At 42.6% G+C, this 24,120-nt stretch overlaps 1 protein-coding gene across 2 annotated transcripts in view; it reads left to right on the top strand.

Moving 5' to 3' along the window:
* Positions 1-24,120, top strand: part of HYKK (hydroxylysine kinase) — a 30,024-nt gene that overhangs the window by 1,755 nt on the left and 4,149 nt on the right. For both annotated transcript variants that reach the window (XM_055098866.2, XM_034939240.3), the window contains exons 2-4: positions 4,665-5,006; positions 6,720-6,859; positions 18,312-18,495. In XM_055098866.2, the coding sequence (XP_054954841.1) occupies positions 4,670-5,006; positions 6,720-6,859; positions 18,312-18,495 (661 nt within the window). In that variant the 5' untranslated portion in view covers positions 4,665-4,669. The remainder of the gene's footprint in view (positions 1-4,664; positions 5,007-6,719; positions 6,860-18,311; positions 18,496-24,120) is intronic.

The raw sequence follows: 24,120 nt of genomic DNA on the forward strand, positions 1-24,120 counted from the left end.
AAGACATGCTAAGGTAGAATTTACTAGACTTTGTTACACGTTGGGAGTGAGGGACAGGAAAGAATCAAGAATGACTCCTGTTTCTTGTCTGGTATATTTTGCACAAAGTACAGAGCTTAAGTTCCAGCCCCCTCCCGGCTGCAGGACAAAGGTGGTGAGATTCTGACGCAGATCTTGGAGTTGGAAATCACACTTGCTTCCTGCGGGCTTTTTCAGGAGCTAAATACTGTTGGCCGGATATATAGACCAACAGCCTATAGTACCTGAATTCCTCCTCTCCCTTTGAATGAAGTAGGAAAAAAAAGTTAATTTTTAAAAATGTGTGAGTGGGCAACATAGCGAGACACTGTCTCTAAAAAAATAAAAATAATAAAATCAAAAAGACAGCCATGATGGCTTGCACCTGTAATCCCAGCACTTTGGGAGACCAAGGTAGGAGGATTGCTTGAGCCCAGAAGTTCGAGACCAGCCTGGGCAACATAGTGGGACCCTCTCTCTCCAAAAAAAAAAAAAGCCAGGCATGGTGGCACCTGCCTGCAGTCCCAGCTATTTGGGAAGCTCAGGTGGGAGGATCCCTTGAGCCCAGGAGTTGGAAGCTGCAGTAAGCAGTGATTGTGCCACTGTACTCCAGACTGGGTGACAGAGACCTTGTCTCAAAAAAAAAAAAAAAAAAATTCCCCTCATACAAAGGAGACATTTGGTTAAGACAGACATGTCTGATAAACATATTTTTTTCTTTGTTTTTATTTACTCTCAAGAGTTGACTTGATCTGTGCCATTAGTTCTATGATATGGAGCACTTATATAAAGAAAAAAGGCAAACTTAAAAGAAAGAACTTTAGCGGCATGGAATACTAGAGCTAGAGGAGACTTTTAGTAATAATCTAATCCAACTCTGTTTTAGAGGAGACATGACTAGTCCAGAGTTTCAGAGGTTAGGTAGCAGAACTGGGACTAAAATATGTCCTATTTCTCCCAGCACAGCCTTTTATTACATCAGTCTATTTGGATGGCCAGAGCTAACAACCTTGCTTTACGTGGCTATGGAAAACAGTGCTCTCCTAAGAGGAGCTTAACAAGTCAAAGATTGTATGGGAACATCTGGAATAGAAAGGAGATTGGCCTTCACCAGTTGCCTCTAAGGTTCCTTACAACTTTAAGAACTTATCATTCATTTCAAATTCAGAATTGTTCTGACATCTTTAACGCTTTGGGAGTTGAAAATGACTCCAGGATTTCATCTTGGAGTTAATGCTTCAGTCCATATTGCATTTTGAATACTTACCTTATACCAGTTTACATATCTCCAGAAGGAATGTTAAAATTCCTTGTAAAGTTTTAAGCCTAAATACAGTGTGACAGGATATGTTGGTTCCCAGAAGTTTCAAGTGCAAAGATTGTTTTGAAACTCCATTTAGGCTTTGTCACAGTACCTTCAGTGAACAAAATCTGAACGGCTTAACTTGCTTCTGAAAGCAAATGCCTGGTTAGAAAGTAAACAGGAAACATGATTGTCAAGAAGGCATTAACTTGCAGTAACAGGTGATGGAAACCGATCAGTGGCACAAGCTATGCAAGTTAAGAGGCTGGAGCAATCACTTTGGGTAGGAGGATCAGGGAAGGCCGTGGCAGGGGCTAGGGGGTGGTTAGCGTTTGAGGGTTACCTCTCCATTATTTTCTCTTCTCTTTTTTTTTCTTTCTTTTCTTTCTTTCTCTCTCTTTCTTCTTTCTTTTCTTTCTTTCTTTCTTCTTTCTCTTGCTCTCTCTTCTCTCTTTTCTTTCTTTTCTTTTTTCTTTCTTTTCTTTTCTTTCTTTTTGATGGAATTTTGGTCTTTCGCCCAGGTTGGAGTGAAGTGACGCAGTCTCATCTCACTGCAACCTCCACCCCTCTGGGTTCCAGTGATTCTCCTGCCTCAGCCTCCTGAGTAGCTGGGATTATAGGCGCCGGCCACCATGCCCGGCTAATTTTTTTTTTTTTAATTTTTAGTAGAGATGGGGTTTCGCCATGTTGGCCAGGCTGGTCTCAAACTCCTGACCTCAGGTGATCCACCCACCTCAGCCTCCCAAAGTGGTGGGATTACAGGCGTGAACCACTGTCTTTACCTACCCTTATTTTAACTTGAGTCATCAGGCTATAGTCCTAGGACTGAGGCAGGGAGGGGGTCATATAGGAGATTTCTGGTATATCTCCCTGAATGTTATCCCCTTTCCCTCACTGGAGTTAGGTGGGTTTTTGCTATGGTACAGCCAAATAAATTAGGCATTAACAGGCATATGGTCTGATTTTTAGAGTTCCAAGAAAGTCCTGAGATCCACCTCCTCTGTCCTAGCCAATTTCTCAGAAGCGCTCTTTCTTTTTTAGAGGTAAATTTTACATTCAGTGATATTCACAGATCTTACTAGTTTACTTAGGTTTTAAGTTAAGTTTTGACAAATGTAAGCCATGTCACCAAAGCCTAATCAAGATATAGAACACTTGCCTCTCAGAAAGTTCTCTCATGCCCCTTCCCTGTCAGAAGCAATACATCTTCCACTTTCCACAAAAGCTAACTCTTCATGAGATTCTTTTTTTTTTTTTTTTTTTTAAATAGAGAAGCGGGTCTCATTATGTTGCCCAGACTAGTCTCGAACTCCTAGCCTTGAGTGTTCTCCCACCTTGGCTTCCCAAAGTGCTGGCTGGGATTACAGGTATGAGCCACTGTGCCCAGCCCATAAGATTATTTTTATATAATACTGTATCCCCTGAACAGCAATCAAAACATACCCTAAAATGCAGCTCACCCTCACGATGTTATCAATTATTTACAACTTAGTATGAAAGAAGGATTAGAATAAAACTATTTTGGGAAAACAGCATGAGATTCTAACGACCTTAAATATTTGGTTCCTGAAGCATGTTCAGAAGACCTACATTGTCTTTCATATGTAGCTGGCTGCTCAGAAAATATACCAGGTGTGGGTAGCAGAGGGTGGAATTACCAAGTGAAAGAAAACAGTCTCCTCCCCCGCCCATGTATCCAAATCATACTTAAAAATTCAAGGCCCAGAGTGGTGGCTCATGCCTGTAATCCCAGCACTTTGGGATTACAAAGCAGAGGCGGGCAGATCACTTAAGCCCAGAAATTCAAGACCAGCCTGGCCAACATGGTGAAAGCCTGTGTCTGCAAAAAATACAAAAAATTAGCCTGATATGGTGGCTTCTGTAGTCCCAGCCACCTAGGAGGCTGAGGTTCAGGATCATTGAGCCTGGTGGTTGAGGCTGCAGTGAGTTGTAATCACGCTATTGCACTCCAGCCTGGGTGACAGAGCAAGACCCTGTCTCAAAAAAAAAAAAAAATCAATTCAGGCCAGGTCCAGTGGCTCACACCTGTAATCCCAGCACTTTGGGAGGCGTAAGTGGGAGGATCGCTTGAGACCAGGAGTTTGAGACCAACCTGGGCAACAAAGTGAGACCCCCATCTCTATCTTTAAAGATAAAAATTCAAATCTATCTTCTCAAGAATGTCTTCCCTTAAGCTGTAGTAATTTCTCTCCCTCTCAGCTTCTGTCACAGTTTTGGCAGATATTAATTTCATAGGTCACAAACTCAAATGTAACTATATTTTTTGTAATTGACCTTAATTTTAATTTTAAGCCCCTATTCCTCTCAGCAGTGGAAAACATATTCTTTACAATTTAAGGTAAACTCAGTCACTTCAGTGTTGATTCAGTCATTTCAGGTTAATACGTATAGTTAATACAGGGTTTTCTTTGGTTCTCTGGCCTTATCTCCTCCAGTGACTCACACAATACTTAGCTCATCAGTCTACATTTTTCTGTTTGAAATATGTGTAATAAATTAGATGATCTTATAATTTAACCAAACTGTTACTATAAAAGATCGCTGTATTTGAATTTATTGTTTAACCTAAGACGGTAGGAATATAGTCAAAAGGACATAATCATGGATTAGAAGTCTGGAGAGCTGAATTCTTTTTTTCTTTTTTTTTTTTTTTTTTTTGAGATGGAGTCTCGCCCTGTTGCCCAGGCTGGAGTGTAAGTGGTGCGATCTTGGCTCACTGCAGCCTCGACCTCCCATGTTCAAGTGATTCTCCTGCCTCAGCCTCCCGAGTAGTTGGGATTACAGGCGCCCACCACCACGCCCAGCCAATTTTTGTATTATCAGTAGAGACAGGGTTTCACCATGTTGGCCAGGCTGGTCTCGAACTCCTGACCTCAGGTGATCTGCCTGCCTCAGCCTCCCAAAGTGCTGGGATTACAGGCTTGAGCCACCACGTCCAGCCCCAGAGCTGAATTCTTACTGTGACTTAATATGTAACTTTGGGCAAGTCACTTAACCTCTCAGGACCAAAATTTCCCCTATAAAATTAATGGGGGAGGGGGAGGGAATGGACGAAGAGATACCAAGGTGCTTTCCTAGTCTGTGTTTGGGAGGTAAGTTTAAAAATAATTTGTCCTATAAGAATTTGTATGCAGTTGTCAAATCATCTACTTCTTGATCTTATTCACTGATTTGATTTTTTTTTAACTTTATGAGTAAAACTTAACAATCAAAAGAAGTACAGAATCAACAGAAACATTACTGGTCTGTCTTGAGAAAAATCATTTAAATAAATATGTTCATCCTGTGTCCCCTTTCTGTTTGTTGCTTTTTGTTCCCCTAGACATAATGTCAAGTGGAAATGATCAGCAGTCAGAGGCTCTTAGCAAACCCACTTTCAGTGAGGAACAAGCCTCTGCGTTAGTGGAGTCAGTGTTTGGGTTGAAAGTTTCCAAGGTCCGGCCACTTCCTAGCTATGATGACCAAAACTTTCATGTCTACGTTTCAAAAACCAAAGATGGCCCAACTGAATATGTCCTCAAAATAAGCAACACCAAGGCTAGCAAAAATCCAGACCTGATTGAAGTGCAGAATCACATCATCATGTTTCTGAAAGCCGCTGGATTTCCAACAGCCTCTGTGTGTCACACTAAAGGAGACAACACAGCTTCTCTCGTGTCTGTAGGTAAGAGATGACCAACTCGCCGATCCATTACCTATCCAGACACATCACTGCATTTTGGCCACAAGTAGAACTATGAAGAGCAGGTTCATAATTCCAAGTGTAGATGTGGTTGTTATTATTTTTTAGCGCCTCTGTGTGTCACACTAAAGGAGACAACACAGCTTCTCTCGTGTCTGTAGGTAAGAGATGACCAACTCGCCGATCCATTACCTATCCAGACACATCACTGCATTTTGGCCACAAGTAGAACTATGAAGAGCAGGTTCATAATTCCAAGTGTAGATGTGGTTGTTATTATTTTTTAGCACCTCAATAGTACACCCTTAGAGGTGGTTGTGTTTTCGGTGCTGGGAGAAGCTACAGCGTCATCAAAGTGGTGATTGGTCCTCTGATTGAGTAGTGGTTAGAGCCCAATGTGGTATAAGTTTTCTGTTTAGAAAGGCCCTGACAGATAGTAACTAAGGGGACTTGTGGAAATCAGGGAATATTTTTTGTTTGTTTCGTATTTTTTGTTTGTTTTGTTGGTGGTTTTGGGATTTTTTATTTGTTTGGTTGTTTTTTGAGACAGGGGTCTCACTCTATCACTCAGACTGGAGTACAGTGGCGCAGTCACAGCTCACTGCAGCCTTGACCTCCTGGGCTCAGGTGATCCTCCCACTTCAGCCTGCTGAGTAGCTGGGACTACAGGCATGCATCACCACGCCCAGCTAATTTTGTAGTGTTCTGTAGAGGCAGGGTTTCGCCATGTTGCCCAGGCTGGTCTTGAACTCCTGGCCTCAAGTGATCTGCCTTCATTGGCTTCCCAAAGTGCTGGGATTACAGGCATGAGTCACCACGCCTGGCCTGTTTTTTTGTTTTTTTTTTAACCAGAAAAATAATAAAACATTTTTATTATTTAGAGAAGCTATAAATTCTGGTGTTGTGGTATAGTAGAAAGAATATAATACTGGAAATCAGGAAATCAGGAATTTTAGATTTTAGCTTTGTCATTACTGTATATGTGACCTTGGACACATAGACCACTTAAATCCCTAAGGCCGCCAGTCCTCATCTGTGAGACAGCCCTTTTCACCTCTAAATACTAAAATGCTGAGAATGGACCTAATTCAGCTCTTTAAGCAACAGGCTAAAACCAATTTCTTGAAATTTTTTTAAAGGTTCGAAATCTTGATTGTCTTTTTCTCTCTTAATTGTTCACCATTCTTTCTTAATTTGCATTGCTCCAAATACGTGAGGCCCATTGTGGTCCCTGAGACACAGTTATTGTCCTGTGTTGCAAACACAGGCTGTCCCACAAGAAGCCTGATTCTGGAAGTCATTTATTTGTACCTCACTCCCCTCAATTGTGAACTTATGAAAGAGTATGTGTTTTTGCTTTCATTTACCACAGTAAGTAATTTCTGTGTAGAGCTAAGGCCAGCAGAGTTAGGGCTATAATTTTATTGGTATGTAAATGGCCAGTTCCAATGTTGTTAAGATTTGTATATTCTACCTTCTTGCTTCATCCACTCAACTCTGCTTCATAGAATCCTGCCGAGCTGTTTTAAGTTAGCACATTTTTGTTGTTGTTCTGTAATTTCTGTTCTTTTCAGTAATACTTGCAGAGGCAGAATAGCTTCTAATTCTGTTATATATAAATACCTCTTTCTCTCTCTCTCTCTCTATATATATATAAATAATTTAGTCAAAGGATATTTTATTCCATCCATTTAGATAGTGGCTCTGAAATCAAAAGCTACGTGGTGAGGCTGCTAACTTACCTCCCAGGAAGACCCATCGCTGAGCTTCCCATCAGCCCCCAGCTATTGTATGAAATTGGAAAACTAGCTGCCAAATTGGATAAGACACTGCAGGTAAGATTTGGGGCTTTATTTTATTCTAAGGGATGTTTGTTTGCTTGTTATTTTATTTTTAAAATAAAGTATGGATCAGATTCTCTTTTTATGTATGGTGCTACCTAAGGTATGTTATGAAGGGAATGGAGTCCTAGAGTGCATACATTTTATGACAGTAAGGCTAACTTCTACCTAACTCTTACTGGTGTAGGCCAGGTGTTGTGGCCCACGCCTGTAATCCCAGCGCTTTGGGAGGCTGAGGCAGAGGAATCTAACTTGAGACCAGGAATTTGAGACCAGCCTGGCCAACATAGTGAAACCCCATCTCTTCTAAAACATACAAAAATTTAGGGCATGGTGGCGTGTGCCTGTAGTCTCAGCTACTTGGAAGACTGAGGCAGGAGAATCGCTTGAGCCAGGAGGTGGAGGTTGCAGTGAGCCGAGATCACACCACTATACTCCAGTCTGGGTGACAGAGTGACACTGTCTCCAAAGAAATTTTTTTTTTTTTTTTTTTGAGACAGAGTCTCGCTCTGTCGTCCAGGCTGGAGTGCAGTGGCACGATCTTGGCTCACTGCAAGCTCTGCCTCCCAGATTCACGCCATTCTTCTGCCTCAGCCTCCCAAGTAGCTGGGACTACAGGCGCCCACCACCACGCCCGGCTAATTTTTTGTATTTTTAGTAGAGACGAGGCTTCACCGTGTTAGCCAGGATGGTCTCGATCTCCTGACCTCGTGATCCACCCGCCTCGGCCTCCCAAAGTGCTGGGATTACAGGCGTGAGCCACTGTGGCCAGCCCAAAAATTTTTTTAAAATTAAAAAATAAATAAATCTTACTGGTGTGTTGGAAAGATTACCTAAATTTTTAGAAATTCATGATATTCTTTATGCTGCTCACTGAAAACAGTCAATATTCACAAATAGAAACCTGAAGATTTCATCCAGTCACAGTATAATCAACTGGAGCCCCATATAAAGCAATAGCTAGGTTGCAAATGGATTAATAATGTATGTTAAGGATGTTTTTGCCCTATAGAAACAATATAATGTATGACAGGTACCTTTTAGACCCACCCATAAAACATCTTCATTTATTCAATATTGACTGAGTACCTTTTATGTTATTTAAAAAAAATCACAGGACAAAGGAAATATATTTACTATTTATTAAGTGGAAATGGATCATCATAAAGGTCTTCATTGTCATCCTCATTTTGAGTGGGCTGAGGAGGAGGAAGAAGAGAAGGGTTGGTCTTTTTTTTTTTTTTTTTGAGACAGGGTCTCACTCTGTCTCCTAGGCTGGAGTGCAGTGGTACAGTCACCGCTTAATGCAGCCTCGAATTCCCAGGCTCAAGCAATCCTCCCACCTTAGCCTCCTGGGTAGCTGGGACTACAGGAGTGTGCCACCACACCCATCTAATTTATTTTTGTATTTTTTGTAGAGATGGGGTTTCGCCATGTTGCCCAGGCTGGTCTCAAACTCCTGAGCTCAAGCAGTCTTCCCGCCTCTGCCTCCCAAAGTGCTGGGATGACAGGCATGAGCTACCCCATGCAAAGCCAGGGGATTGGTCTTTGTATTAGGCCATTCTTGCACTGCTATAAAGAAATACCTGAGATGAGGTAATTTATACAGAGAAGAGGTTTAGGCCAGCTGTGGTGACTCACGCCTGTAATCCCTGCATTTTGGGAGGCCAAAGCAGGAGGATCACTTGAGGCCAGGAGTTTGGGACCAGCCTAGGCAACATGGTGAAACCCTGTCTCTACTAAAAATACAAAAAATTACCCTGGCATGGTGGTGCATGCTTGTAGTCCCAGCTACTTGGGAGGCTGAGGTGGGAGGATCACCTGAGCCCAGGAGGTTGAGGCTGCAGTGAGTTATCGCACCACTGCACTCCAGCCTGGGTGACAGAGCAAGACCTTGTCTCAAAAAAAAAGAAAAAAGAAAGAAAGAAAGACATTGCTCCACTTCTTGCTTGCATCAGTTCTTTTCTTTTCTTTCTTTCTTTCTTTCTTTTTTTTTTTTTTTTCAAGACAGAGTTTCTGTCTGTTGCCCAGGCTGGAGTGCAACGCTGTGACCTCTGCCTCCCGGGCTCATTGCATTATTTCTGACAGGAAATCTGCCATCAGATTGTCCCTCTGAATGTAATGTGTCTTTTGTATGTGTGTGGCTGCTTTTAAGACTTTCTCTTGAGGCCAGGCAGGGTGGCTCACACCTGTAATCCCAGCACTTTGGGAGGCTGAGGCAGGCGGATCACTTGAGGTCAGGAGTTCAAGACCAGCTAGCCTGGCCCACATGGCAAAACCCTGTCTCTAGTAAAAATACAAAAATTAGCTGGGCATGGTGGTGCACGCCTATAATCCCAGCTGCTTTGGAGACTGAGGCAGGAGAATTACTTGAACCCAGGAGGTGGGGGTTGCAGTGAACCAAGATTGCACCACTGCACTCCAATCTGGGTGGCAGAGCGAGACTCCATCTTAAAAAAAAAAGGAAAAAAATTCTCTTTATCTCCAGTTTTGAGCAGTTTGATTAAGGCGTGACTTGTATAGTTTTCCTCATGTTTGTTATGCTTGTCATTCACTGGGATTCCTTGAGTGGATATACTGAAGTTACTTGGAAGCAGTTTGATCCTTTTGGGTCATGCTTTTACTACTTGATAGATGGGACCAAGGACCAATTTACTACTGATCAAAATCCTTCAGTGTCCTGTGAGCTGTGAGGTTTTCCAGCGTGGATGGTAGGAACAGGCACTCTTCCTGGCCCTGTGCGTGCCATGTACTCTTCCCTCTAATCTTTTCAGGTGGCTCTTTCCCCAGTTTTGAGTAGTTTCCTCACATTTACACATGGGTCATACACCCATCTGCTAATTTCTCAAGGGGGACATAATGCAGATCCCTGGAGTGCTTTCTCTCTGCAGCTCTCCCATCCGTGGTAATCTGTCCTGCAAACTCAAACTACTTTGGTCTCCCCAGACTCTCAACTCTACCTCCTCAACTCAGAGAGTCCTCTGGGCTCCGCCTGGGTCTTCCCTCTCTGCACTGCATCCTCTGTCAAGGCAGTGAGCTGGGGCAAACTGCCCTTGCGTGTTTTATTTTTTTTTTTTTTTGAGACAGGGTCTCACTCTGTCACCCATACTAGAGTGCAGTGGCACAATCTCAGCTCACTGCAACCTCCGCCTCCCAGGCTCAAGGGATTCTCCTGCCTCAGCCTCCTGAGTAACTGCCACCACCGCCCGGCTAATTTTTTGGTATTTGTAGTAGAGACAGGGTTTCACTATGTTGGCCAGGCTGGTCTTGAACTCCTGACCTCAAATGATCCACCCACCTCGGCTTCCCAAAGTGCTGGGATTATAGGTGTGAGCTACCACACCTGGGCCCCTTGTTTGTTTTCATTCTCTCAGGGATCACTGTTTTTCACTGCCTAACATCTAATAACTTGAAAACCAGTGTTTAACGTATTTTGTCCACTGTTTTTGCTTTTTCTGGCAGGAAGGTAAGCCCCCCATTACACCCCTATTGGCCAAAAACTGAAGACCAGGCCGGGCGCAGTAGCTTACACCTATAATCCCAGCACTTTGGGAGGCCGAGGCAGGTGGATCACCTGAGGTCAGGAGTTAGAGACCAGCTGGCCAACATGGTGAAACCCCATCTACTAAAAATACAAAAATTAGCCAGGTGTGGTGGCAGGCGCCTATAATCCCAGCTACTGGGGAGGCTGAGACAGGAGAATCACTTGAACCCAGGAGGCAGAGGCTGCAGTGAGCCGAGATTGCACCACTGCACTCCAGCCTGGACAAGACAGAGCAAGACTCTGTCTAAAAAAAAAAAAAAACTGAAACCCCTGTTGCCGTGTAAATAGTATTCATTTATCCTTAGATCCTCAAATAGAAATATTGTAACCTTTTTTTCTGATTAAAAATCCTTCCGTGATCCATTATTTAAAGAAAACCAGATAAAAATACAAAGAAAAATTAAGTTACCACTAATTCCATCATCCAGAGATGACATTCTCTGAACCATTTATTCCATGCGCCACGCTATTCCACAGCCCCAGGGGCATACTTGGTGCTCAGCATATGTTTATAAACCCACAGACCTTTTTCTATACTTACAATAATCACCATTTTATATTGCACTCTATCCGTTTATTCAACAAATATTTATTGAGCTTCTGCAAGGGTTTGGGTAGTAAACATATTAAACATTTCCGTCAAAATAGTTTTCAATTAAGTTTGAGCAAATTCATTTGTGGAGTTTTGTTAAAATGTTCATTTGTTCACAATAATATAAGTTGGATTTAAATAGCCCTTTCTAATTAATATATTTTTAGGAAATCTTCTTCACATATTAATTTTGTTTAGAAAAACCTTTGAACTGGGCCGGGCACAGTGGCTCACTCCTATAATCCCAGGGCTTTGAGAGGCCAAGGTAGGTGGATCACTTGGGGTCAGGAGTTTCAGACCAGCCTGGCCAACATAATGAAACCCCATCTCTACTAAAAATACAAAAATTATCTGGGCGTGGTGGCAGGTGCCTGTAGTCCCAGCTACTTGGGAGGCTGAGGCAAAGAGAATCACTTGAACCCGGGAGGCGGAGGTTGCAGTGAGGCGAGACCACACCACTGCACTCCAGCCTGGGTGAGAGAGTGAGACAACGTCTCAAAAAAAACAAAAACAAAAACAAAAACCTTTGAACTGATTGTAGTGCTCAATAAAGTCTGTCTACCTTCCTCAGACTTAAACCTACTATTGAGGTTTAAATGACTGTCTGTTACATAATAGTTTTCCTTTACCAGTAACCTTTCCTTCTGCCCTATCTGTGGGCTTCATTTGTATGCCTATGGCCACTGAACTTTCAACTTTTCCTGCTATATTCTGAAAAAGCAATACAGTTTTAGAGGGAAATAGCACCACATCATTGCTGACAGTGAGTCAATTCTGCTATGCATTTAGGCACCTGCTGCTCTGCTGTGCAACTTTAAGTTGTCTTACAGAGGATGAGGGAGCTCTAGAGGGAACCAAGCATTCTTCATTTGGCATTACATGCATTTTATCATGCATTATTCCTGTCGCTCATCCCCTCACCCAGTCTCACCCCATGCCTTTGCAGGAGCTGAGTTCTTAGTTTTTCTATAAGTACTAAGAATGTAGAGTCTATGAAAGATAATACACAAGTGTGGTATTTTAGTCATGTAGGCATGGCTGAGGCTGTGGTTGCTCTGCTGGGGACCTGGTTGGGCCATTGAAGCTTCCAGCAGTTGGTCAGGTAGGCCTGTGGGATCCAAAGTAGGTAGGAGTTCTGGGGGTTGTAGGGGCCAGAACTGAGGAGTTAACAAGTGAAGGGACCAACTAGTACTGGAATTTGGTTGCCATTTGGTCCTCAGATGGGCTGGAAGTCAATCTCAGATTTCATTAATTATAAGAAAGAAGAAAGTATAGGACAGGCTTATGAGTATGATTGTGGTCAAAGCTTTGTACTAGAGGAAACAAGATGCATGGGAAATGGGAGCTGGGGTATGGGGTGGAAAATGAGGGAGTTATTCAATTGGTGCAAAAGTAATTGCGGGTTTGCCATTACTTTTAATTGCAACACTGCAATTACTTTTGCACCAACCTAATAACAAGAGGAGGGCTAAGATAGGCTAATAGAGAGTACTGATTAAATTATCAGAATTCAGGTTGGTGTAGCAAGGAGTCAAGTGGATAGAAAAGCCAGAGAAGTCAGGCAGATCAAGGACAACACTGATTTTAACAAACATGTATTGAGCACCTATATGTGTGAAGTTTTCATTTCATGTCTTAGTGAATCCACAATTGATTGTAAAGCTGGTAATTGATAGCTTGATTTTGCTATCTAAGGAAACTAAAATCTGGGATATTAAGTGGTAGAGCCAGTTGAAACCTAGATCTGTCTGAGTGAACCCCAGGATTCTTCCCAGTACCCCATATTAGAGCTGAGAATTTCTATGGCTGCGTGGGTCAATCGTGCCATCATTTCAGAAGCTGACTGAGAGCCTTCCCCGAGTAGACTGTCACTCCACTGGAAACCCAACTAGAATATTATATTTCACTTCCTTTCTTCTTCTTCTTTTTTTTTTTTGTAATGAGGTGAGATCTCACTATGTTGCCCAGGGTAGTCTGAGCTCAAGCGATCCTCTCACCACAGCCTCCCAACTAGTTGGTATTATAGACATGAGCCATGACGCCCAGCTATTTTACTTTCTTTAAAAATAAAAATAATAAATATGCACAGTTAAAATTTCAAACAGTACTGAAAGGTATGAAATGAAGATTTTTTCTCTCCACCATCATCTCCATTCCTCCACAATCCCACACTCCAAAAGTAATAGCTCCTAGCAGTGTTTTTTCAGTGCTTACTATGCAGTGTTTTTGTGATCTGCATTGGCATTTAACACACAGGATGTTAAATATACAAAAGAGAAGACTCCGGTTCAAGACCAGCCTGGCCAACATGGTGAAACCCTGTCTCTACTAAAAAAAAATTTTTTTTAATTAGCCGGGTGTGGTGGTGTGTGCCTGTAATCCCAGCTATTGTGGAGGCCAAAGCAGGAGAATCGTTTGAGCCTGGGAGATGGAGGTTGCAGTGAACTGAGATCGTGCCATTGCTCTCCAGCCTGGGTGACAGAGTGAGACTCCGTCTCAAAAAAAAAAAAAAAAAAGAGGGAAGACTCCAAAGCTGGGTGCGGCGGCTCACGCCTGTAATCTCAGCACTTTGGGAGGCTGAGGTAGGTGAATCAGTTAAGGCCAGGAGTTCCAGACCAGCCTGGCCAACATGATAAAACCCCATCTGTACTAAAAATACTAAAAACTTAACCGGACATGGTGACACATGCCTGTAATTTCAGCTACTTGAGAGGCTGAGGCATTAGAATCAGTTGAACCTTGGTGGCAAAGGTTGCAGTGAGCTGAGATTGTGCAACTGGACTCCAGCCTGGGCAACAGAGTGAGACTCTGTCTCAGAAAAAAAAAGAAAAGAGAGAGAGAGGGAAAGGACTCCGAGGGAGCAGGAGTACTATCCTCAAAAATCTGGAGGACTAATCCTATTCCAGATGGGCCCAGAGGTCATAGTTGGAACCAGTGGCATGGATACTATTAGAGAGGCAGAGGCAGATTTTAACTGCACAAAAGGAAGAACACAAAGCCATCTCAATAAGGGTAAAAAGTACCTACCATGGGAAGTGTGTTAGTCCATTCTCAAATTGCTATAAAGAAATACCTGAGACTGGGTGATCTATAAAGAAAATGGGTTTAATTGGCTCATGCTTCTGCAGGCTGTACAGGAAGCATGGTGGCTTCTGCTTCTGAGGAGGCCTTAGGAAGCTTCTAATCATGGCGGAAGGCAAAGTGGGAGCAGGTGTCTTAAATGGCAGGTGCAGGAGCAAGAGAGAGCAAGCCGGGGGTGCTGCATACCTTTAAACAACAGATTTCATGAGAACACACTCACTGTCATGAGAGCAGCCTCAAGAGGATGGTGCTAAACCATTCATGAGAAACCACCCCCATGATCCAATCACCTCCTACCAGGCCCCACCTCCAATACTGGGGATTACAGTTTGGCATGAGATTTGGTGAGGACACAGAGCCAATCCATATTATTCTGCCCCTGTCCTCCCAAATGTCATGTCCTTCTTGCAATGCAAAATACAATCATCCTTTCTCAACAGTCCCCCAAAATTTTAACTCATTCCAGCATTAACTCAAAAGTCCACAGTCCAAAGTCTCACCTGAGACAAGACAAGTACCCTTCTGCCTATGAGCCTATAACATCAAAAACAAGGTGTTTACTTCTAAGATACAATGGGAGTATAGACATTGGGTAAACACTCCTATTCCAAAAGGGAGAAATCAGCCAAAAGAAGGGACTACAGGCCTCATGCAAGTCCAAAACCCAGCAGGGCAGTCATTAAATCTTAAAGCTCCAAAATAATCTCCTTTGACTCCATGTCCCACATCCAAGGCAGACTGATGCAAGGGGTGGGCTCCCAAGCCTGGGGTAGCCCCACCCCTGTTGCTTTGCAAGGTTCAGCCCCTGTGGCTGCTCTCAAGGGCTGGTGTTGAGTGCCTGTGGCTTTTCCAGGGGCAGGGTGCAAACTGCTAGTGGATCTACCATTCTGGGGTCTAGAGGATGGTGGCCCTCTTCTCACAGCTTCACTAGTACCCCAGTGGGGACTCTGTGTGGGGGCTCCAAGCCCACATTTCTCCTCCACACTGCCCTAGTAGAGTGTCTCCATGAAGGCTCCACCCCTGCAGCAGGTTTCTGCCTGAACATCCAGGCTTTTCCATATATCCTCTGAAATCCAGGCAGAGGTTCCCAAGCCTCAACTTTTACACTCTGTGCACCCACATGCTTAACACCACTTGGAAGCCACCAAGGCTTCTAGCTTGCGCTTTCTGAAGCAGTGGTCCAAGCTATACCTGTACCATACCCCTTTGATCCATGGCTTGAGCTGGCACAACTGGGACGTGGGGAGCAATATCCCAAGGCTGTGTAGGGCAGCAGGGCCCTGGGCCTGGCCCACAAAACCATCTTGTCCTCCTAACCCTCCAGGCCTGTGATGGTAGGGGCTGCCACAAGTCTCTGAAATGACTTCAAGAACTTTTCCCCATTGTCTTGGCTATTAGCGCTTGGCTCCTTTTTACTTATGCAAATTTCTGCAGCCTTCTTGAGGTCAGGAGTTCGAGATCAGCCTGGCCAACATGGTAAAACCCCGTCTCTATTAAAAACACAAAAATTAGCTGGGCCTGGTGGTGGGTGCCTGTAATCCCAGCTACTGAGGAGGCTGAGGCAGGAGTATCGCTTGAACCCGGGAGGCAGAGATTGCAGTGAGCCAGGATCGCGCCACTGCACTCCAGCCTGGGCAACAGAGAGAGACTCTGCCTCAAAAACAAACAAACAAACAACAACAACAAAAAACAGGTCTCATGAGAACTCACTCACTATCACAAGAACAGCACCAAAGGATAGTGCTAAACCATTCATAAGAAACCACCCCTATGATCCAATCACCTCCCACTAGGCCCCACCTCCGATATTGGGGATTACAGTTCTGCATGAGATTTGGTGGGGACACAGATCCAAAACATATCAAGAAGTATTCAAACAGGCTACATGACTATTTAGCAAGAAAATGCTACTGATAAGAGAATTATCAGGGGAAGGTTCTCAAACTCCCGGTCATAATAGTGAGTACTGAAATCCATTTAGAGGAACTTTTTTTTTAAATTTTTATTTATTTATTTATTTTTGAGATGGAGTCTCGCTCTGTCGCCCAGGCTGGAGTGCAGTGGTGCGATCTCAGCTCACTGCAAGCTCTGCCTCCCAGATTCATGCCATTCTCCTGCCTCAGCCTCCCAAGTAGCTGGGACTACAGGCGCCCGCCACCACACCCAGCTGATTTTTTGTATTTTTTAGTAGAGATGTGGTTTCACCATGTTAGCCAGGATGGTCTCGATCTCCTGACCTCGTGATCTGCCCGCCTTGGCCTCCCAAAGTGTTGGGATTACAGGCATGAGCCACCATGCCCAGCCTAGAGGAACTTTTAAAAGAAATCTAATTTTTAAATTTTATTTTTTATATATATATTTTTTGAGACAGAGTCTCACTCTGTCGCCCAGGCTGAAGTGCAGTGGCGCGATCTCGGCTCACTGCAACCTCCGCCTTCCAGGTTCAAGTGATTCTCCTGCCTCAGCCTCCCAAGTAGTTGGGACTACAGGCACCCACCACCATGCCTGGCTAATTTTGTGTATTTTTAGTAGAGACGGGGTTTCACCATGTTGGCCAGGCTGGTCTCGAACTCCTGACCTCAAATGATCCACCCACCTTGGCCTCCCAAAGTGCTGGGATTACAGGCATGAGCCACCACGCCCAGCCAGAATATAATTTTTAAAAACACCAGAATATGTCACATGTAATGGTCTAAGTGTTGTTTACTGAGACTTTTTCTTTATATGTGTGTGCCTGTATACTGGGGTTATGATGTAAAATATATTTCTTACTGCAAGTCATGCAAAAAAGTTTGAAATCAATTCCACTGGATGACCATCAAAGCATCTTCCAGCGCTCACTCTGTGAAAGAGGTCTCAACTGTGGGTCACAAGATCCAGGTCCTCCCTCAGCCTTATAATAACAAGTCGTTATCCCTCTATGAACCTGTTTCCCCATTTGTGCAATGATAGTGAAAATTATTTACAACTTTAGATAGAGTGGTCAAAGTCTAAAGGCCCTTCCAATTCCAGAATTTTTTAATTTAAGAACATCCTTTAATTCAGCAAATATTGCTCAAGCAGTGCCTTCAATGTGCCAGGCACTGTTCTAGGTGTGGGGATACGGGAGTGAACAAAACAGACAAATAACAGCCCTATCCCTCATGGAGCTTATATTCTAGTGAGAGTAGACAGTAAAATAAGTAAGTGAACTATGACAAATGTTAGCAATAAGTGGTAAGAAGAAAAAGTAAGCAGAGACGACAGGTACAAAATATCAGAGAGAGGGTTGAAATTCTAGATGGAGTGGTCAGGACATTCTCACAGAGAAGGCGTTTTTTGAGTAAAGACCTGGTAGAAATGACGGCACTAACCATGTGGATATCTGGTGAAGGGCATCCCCAAAAAGGGAAACAGCAAAAGCAAAAGGCTGTGAGGTGGGAACGTGCCTAGCATGTTCCTTGAACAACAGGGAGGCCAGGGTGGTTGGAGTAGGTGAGCAAAGGCAGTAGAAGATGAAGTCAGAGAGGTTACAAGGGGCATGGGTGAGAACAGAGTTCTTTAGAGCTGCCTCCAATTTCTTTTGTAAGCTGTGGGCAATAATGCCTATCTTTACATAATTATGAGGACCAAGTGAGCTGGGAATGTGCTCCCCAAACTGAGAGATCCTGCACAGATATGAAGGCTTACTGTTTTGTGAGTTAAAGTAAATGGGGCAAGTCAATGACCATGAGAGAATGCCAGCTCTCTCCCTCACAGACTCCCTGGCCAGTCTAGAGCAGGTAGTCTTCTGAAGCAGCAGATCTCTTGTGATAGTGAGTGAGTTCTCACAAGACCTGGTTGATTAAAAATGTGTAGCACCGGCCGGGCGAGGTGGCTCACACCTGTAATCCCAGCACTTTGGGAGGCCCAGGTGGGTGGATCACCTGAGGTCAGGAGTTTGAGACCAGCCTGGCCAACATGGTGAAACCCTGTCTCTACTAATAATACAAAAAAAAAAAAAATTAACCAGGCATGGTGACATATGCCTGTGATCCCAGCTACTCGGGAGGCTGAGGCAGAAGAATCGCTTGAACCCAGGAGGTGGAGGTTGCAGTGAGTCGAGATCGTGCCACTGCACTCCAGCCTGGGCGGCAGAGTAAGACTCTGTCTCAAAAAAAAAAAAAAAAAAAAAAATGTGCAGCACTTCCCACCTCTCTCAGCAGTGGTTGCTCTGTCAAGAGACTAAGAATATCTCGCTTTTGATTTAGAGATTCCATCACCCAAAGTTAAGTAGTCTTCATCGGGAGAACTTCATCTGGAATCTGAAAAATGTTCCTCTTCTGGAGAAATACCTGTATGCCCTGGGCCAGAATCGAAACCGAGAGATTGTTGAGCATGTCATTCATCTGTTCAAGGAGGAAGTAATGACCAAATTAAGTCATTTTCGAGAATGTGAGTATTCTCCCAATTAAGTATTTTTCTTGATATTTAAACTGTCAAATTTCATATCATCAGAAAAGTATGGAGGTACAATTTAGCTTTATCAAATCTTAAAATTTTGCTGTATTTGCTCCTATTGCTTTTTAAATAATAATATTTTTACTTTCCTCAAAATTGCTACATTTGAAGCCTCCTCTAAACTTTACATGAGTCTACCTCTCTTCTTCCCATTAAATCTGCACATTACATATGTATGATTTATAAATTATTTATAGTAGGGTTTGTGTTTTTCAAACTTTATATCAATGGTATCACACTGTGTATTATTATTCTGCAACCTGCCTTTTCTATTCAACATGTTTTGCAGATTGATCCATATGAATATTTGTAGTTTTAATTTAGTTTATTAGTTTTAACTGCTAAATAGTATTCCATAGTATGAATATACCATAATTTATTTGCATGTACTATAATTTTTGGTCCATTCTCTTGTTAATGGAATTTTAGGTTGCTTCCCATTTCTTTGCTACATAAATTGTGCTGCAATGAACCCTCTAGTACAGGAGTCCCCAAACCCCAGGAACTGGGTCACACAGCAGGAGGTGAGCAGAGGGAAAGCAAGCATTACTGCCTGAGCTCTGCCTCCTGTCAAATCAGCAGCAGCATTCGATTCTCATAGAAGCACAAACCCTACTGTGAACTGCGCATGCAAGGGATCTAAGTGAGAATCTAATGCCTGATGATCTGAGATGAAACAGTTTTATCCCAAAACCATCCTTACCCTGTCTCCTGTCCATGGAAAAATTGTCTTCCATGAAACCAGTCCCTGATGCCAAAAAGGTTGGGAACTACTGCTCTAGTATATATCTATCTCCCTGTGTACACAGACAAGTGTTTCTCTAGGCTATATATCTAGATATAACCAGCCTTTTCATCCAGCATTAAGTACTGGTCAAAGGCAAGGAACTGGCTGGGTGTGGTGGCTCCCGCCTGTAATCCCAGCACTTTGGGAGGCCGAGGTGGGAGGATCACTTGAGGTCAGGAGTTTGAGACTAGCCTGGCCAATGTGGTGAAACCCCATTTCTAATAAAAATGCAAAAACTAGCTGGGCATGGTGACGCGTGCCTGTAATCTCAGCTACTCAGAGGCTGAGGCAGAAGAATTGCTTGAACCCTAGAGGTGGAGGTTGCAGTGGGCCTAGGTCGTGCCACCGCACTCCAGCCTGGGCAACAGAGCGAAATCCGTCTCCAAAAAAAAAAAAAGGCAAGGAACTGAAGGGCATTTCTATCAAGGCCTAAGATAGGCAGTATATGTTTCTCAGTGTTTCCTTACTCCGTGTAAACACAGTGTAAGGTGTAGCGTAAAAACAGAGTTGATTTTTTCCCTTCAAACCTGTTTTTCCCCCAGTCTTCTTCATCTCATTAAAGTTGTATCCACCATTCACCTAGTTAATCTGGACAAAAAGTTAGCAGTCATAGGCTTCACTTTGTGCTTTCTCTCATGTCACAAATCCAGTCAAATTCTATCCATTCTTTCTTCAAAGGAGAGCCTATGATCTGGATGATTGCAGTAGCCTTATAACTGGTCTCCCTGCTCCTACTCTGCCTCTCTACCATATATATTCACTTGTCTTCCCTTTTTTTTCTCAATACTACTTTTGTAAGATTCTTCGTGTCATTGCATATGCTAGAGTTGGTTAACTTTTATAACTTTAGAATATTGTATTCACTAATATACCACACATTATTCTACTCTTAAAAGGTATTTGGGTTGTTTCTTATTTGGGGCTATTAAGAGCAGTGGTGCCGTGAACATGCTTGAGTCTCAGTATACATGTTCATTAGTCTTTGAGTGTATACCTTGGGATAGGATTGCTAGGTCATAGGACATGTCTATATTCAGCTTCACTGGATAATAACAATGTTTTCAAAAGTGGTTCTATGAATTTATACTACAGCTAGCAGAGTGTAAACGTTTTCATTGTTCTACACCCTTGGTGTGGTCAGACTTTTAAAATTTTTCTCAATCTGATTTGTACATAATAGTTGATCATCACATCATGGTTTTAAAATCCATCTCTCTATTTATTGGCCATTTGAAATATATTCTTGAGAAGTGCCAAATCAAGTCTTTGGCCTTTTTTCTATTGAAATTTTTTTTTCTCATTGATTTGTAGAAATGCTAAATATATTCTGGATATGAGTCCTTTACTAGTTACATGTGTTACAAATATTTTGTCCCATTCTGTGGCTTGTCTTTTCATGGTACAGTATGTTTGGATGCATAATTCTAAATTTTTTTTTTGAGGCAGTCTTGCTCTGTCACCCAGGCTGGAGTGCAGTGGTACGATCACAGCTCACTGCAGCTTCGACCTCCTGGGCCCAAGCGATCCTCCCACCTCAGACTCCCAAGTAGCTGGGACTAAGCTATCCACCATCATGCCTGGTGAATATTTTTATTTTTGTAGAGATAGGGTCTCTCTATGTTGTTCAGACTGGCCTCAAACTCCTGGGCTCAAGCGATCCTCCACCTTAGCTTCCCAAAGCACTAAGATTACATGAGCAACCGCACCAGGCCCCTGTTATTTTTTTACAGCTTTACTGAGATATAATTCACAAACCAGGAAATTCAACCATTATTTATTTATTTATTTATTTTGAGCTGGAGTCTTGTTCTGTCACCCAGGCTGGAGTGCAGTGGTGCAATCTCAGCTCACTGCAACGTCCACCTCCTGGGTTTAAGAGATTCTCCTGCTGCAGCCATCCAGGTAGCTGTGGCCACAGGCGTGTGCCACCATACCTGGCTACTTTTTTTGTATTATTATTCATGGGTATTTAGAAGTATAAATCCTGTTCCCCAAAATATGATGAACTTTTTTGGTTATATCTTATTGTTCATTTCTACTGTAATTACATTGTGATCAGAGAACATACTTTATATTAGTGCTGTCCAGTAGGATTTTCTTCGATGAAGGAAATGTTCTATATCTGTGTTGTTCAATACAATAGCTCCTATGTGGCTATGGGCATTTGAAATGTGGCTAGTGCTACTAAGGATATTCCTTAGGACTTTCAATTTTATTTAACCTTATTGAGCTAAAAAAAAATTTTTTATAGCTGGGGCTACAGGCATGCATTACCATGCCCAGCAGATTTTTTTTTTTATAGAAATGGAGTCTCACTATGTTGCCCAGGCTGGTCTTGAACTACTGGCTGCAAGCGATCCTCCCACATCAGCCTCTGAAAGTGCTGGGATTACAGGCATAAGCCAATGCACTCAACTTAAATCCTGTTTTGGTTTTTTTTTTTTTTTTTTTTAAGACAGAGTCTCACTCTGTTGCCCAGGCTGGAGTTCAGTGGTGTGATCTCGGCTCACTGCAACCTCTGCCTCCTGGGTTCAAGTGATTCTCATGCCTCAGCCTCCCTAGTAGCTGAAATTATGCACCACCACACCATGTAATTTTTGTATTTTTAGTAGAGATGGAGTTTTGCCATGTTGGTCAGGTTGGTCTTGAACTCCTGGCCTCAAGTGATCCGCCCACCTAAGCCTCCCAAACTGCTGGGATTACAGGCGTGAATCACCATATCCAGCCCTTCAGTTTGAATCTTAATGAATTTAAATAGCCACATATGTCTAGTGGCTACCATATTAGACAAATCAAGCTCTATATGATTTCAGTCAATTCAAATGTACTTTATCATGTGGTATTTGGTAAATTTTTATGAATGGTTCATGTGTGCTTTAAAAGAAAGTATATTCTGCAGTGTTGGGCATAAAGTTATATGCCCATTAGGTCAAGTTTGTTAATCATTTTTAAATTTTCTGTAACTTTCACTTACATTTTTGTCTGCTTTTTCTAACAATTATTGAGTAAAGCACATGTTAAAGTATATTTTAATCCTACTATGATTACAGATTGCCTATTTTTGCTTGTATTTCTGTCAAATTTTGCCATATATATGTATATAAAATTTTTTTGAGATAGAGTCTCGCTCTGTTGCCCAGGCTAGAGTGCAGTGATGTAATCTCAGCTCACTGCAATCTCTGCATCCCAGGTTCAAGTGATTCTCCTGCCTCAGCCTCCCGAATAGCTGGGACTACAGGTGCCCACCACCACGCTGGCTAAATTTTGTATTTTTAATAGAAACAGGGTTTCACTACATTGGATAGGCTGGTCTCGAACTCCTAGACTCAAGCAATCCACCTGCCTTGGCCTCCCAAAGTGGCCAAAGGGATTACAGGCATGAGCCACTGGGCCCGGTCAAATTTTACCTTATATATTTTTGAGTCAATTATATAATATATCCCAATTTCAGAAATACGTAGTTTAAAATCTATGATTTACAGTAATATTGTTTCTATGTGCCCACTCACTATGTTACATTGCTTAAGCATGATTTACACAATCCTAAATCATATAGAAAAAGTCAGCATTATATTTAAAAGTTAAAATTATATACTTTATATCATGTATATGACTCAGGGCTTCATTGCTCATGGACACTTACATCTCTTACTAATCTTTAGTTGGTGGCTTAAATCCGTGCTTCTTAGACTATCTATGGTAAAAGACAAGTGTGGGTTTTTTTCCCCCAACCCATTACAGTCTGGCATATGGTCCTACTGTGCATGATTCACGTACAGTTCATGCCACATGCAACTAACCATGGGAGTTTGACAAAACTTGAACTCGTGTACGCTCCGTTCAATGAGACAAGGCCACTGATCACACTCTTGGATGTCATATCCCTGTAAAATTTTCTAAACACTCTCAACTCTGTTCTTATCTCATGGAGACTAGTAACATTTTGTAGACCAGCACTGGCCATGGACCCCACTTTGAATAGTACTGACTTAAAATATCACCACCTATTTTAGTAATCAAAAAAAGGGAAATTTAGAATTACCATGTTATCAGAAAATTTTGTTTAAAATCCTAGCTGAGGCCAGTCACAGTGGCTCAGGCCTGTAATCCCAGCACTTTGGGAGGCTGAGGCAGGGAGATCATTTGAGGTCAGGAGTTCGAGAGCAGCCTGGCCAACATGGTGAAACTCCGTCTCTACTAAAAATACAAAAATTAGCTGGGCGTGGTGGCGCACCCCTGTAATCCAGCTACTCAGGAGGCTGAGGCAGGAGAATTGCTTGAACCCAGGAGACAGGTTGCAGTGAGCCAAGACTGTGCCACGGTACTCCAGCTGGGCAACAGAGTGAGACTCATCTCAAAGAATAAAAATTAAAAAATAAAATAAAATCCTAGATGAAAATAAAGGTAAATCTGGTCCATTCTAGGACTCTTTGTTTCTTCTAACAATATGAATGTGTTTCTATTCTTTTAAACATTTCTGGGTTTAAGCAGTTCTTTTCACTTTACTCTTCTAATGGCCAAAATCAGGTATTTGTAGTAACTGCAGTCTCCAACTTCTGGCCTTGTACTGATGAGAAGCAAAAGCAAAACCATCACCCCAAATTAACTGCTTTTATTCTTTTCAGAGGAAATTATTTTATTTCAAGAAAAATAGGGCCTGGCCCTTTATCTCTGACTGCTCATCAAATTATGGCTTTGCCTATGAAAGAGAAATGGAAGGGGAATGAATTGGGATATTCAATAACTGTTTTTACATGATTTTTCTACTTTCA

The sequence above is a fragment of the Pan paniscus genome, chromosome 16 (assembly GCF_029289425.2).
Source record: "Pan paniscus chromosome 16, NHGRI_mPanPan1-v2.0_pri, whole genome shotgun sequence".
In the NCBI taxonomy this organism is placed as follows: Eukaryota; Metazoa; Chordata; class Mammalia; order Primates; family Hominidae; genus Pan; species Pan paniscus.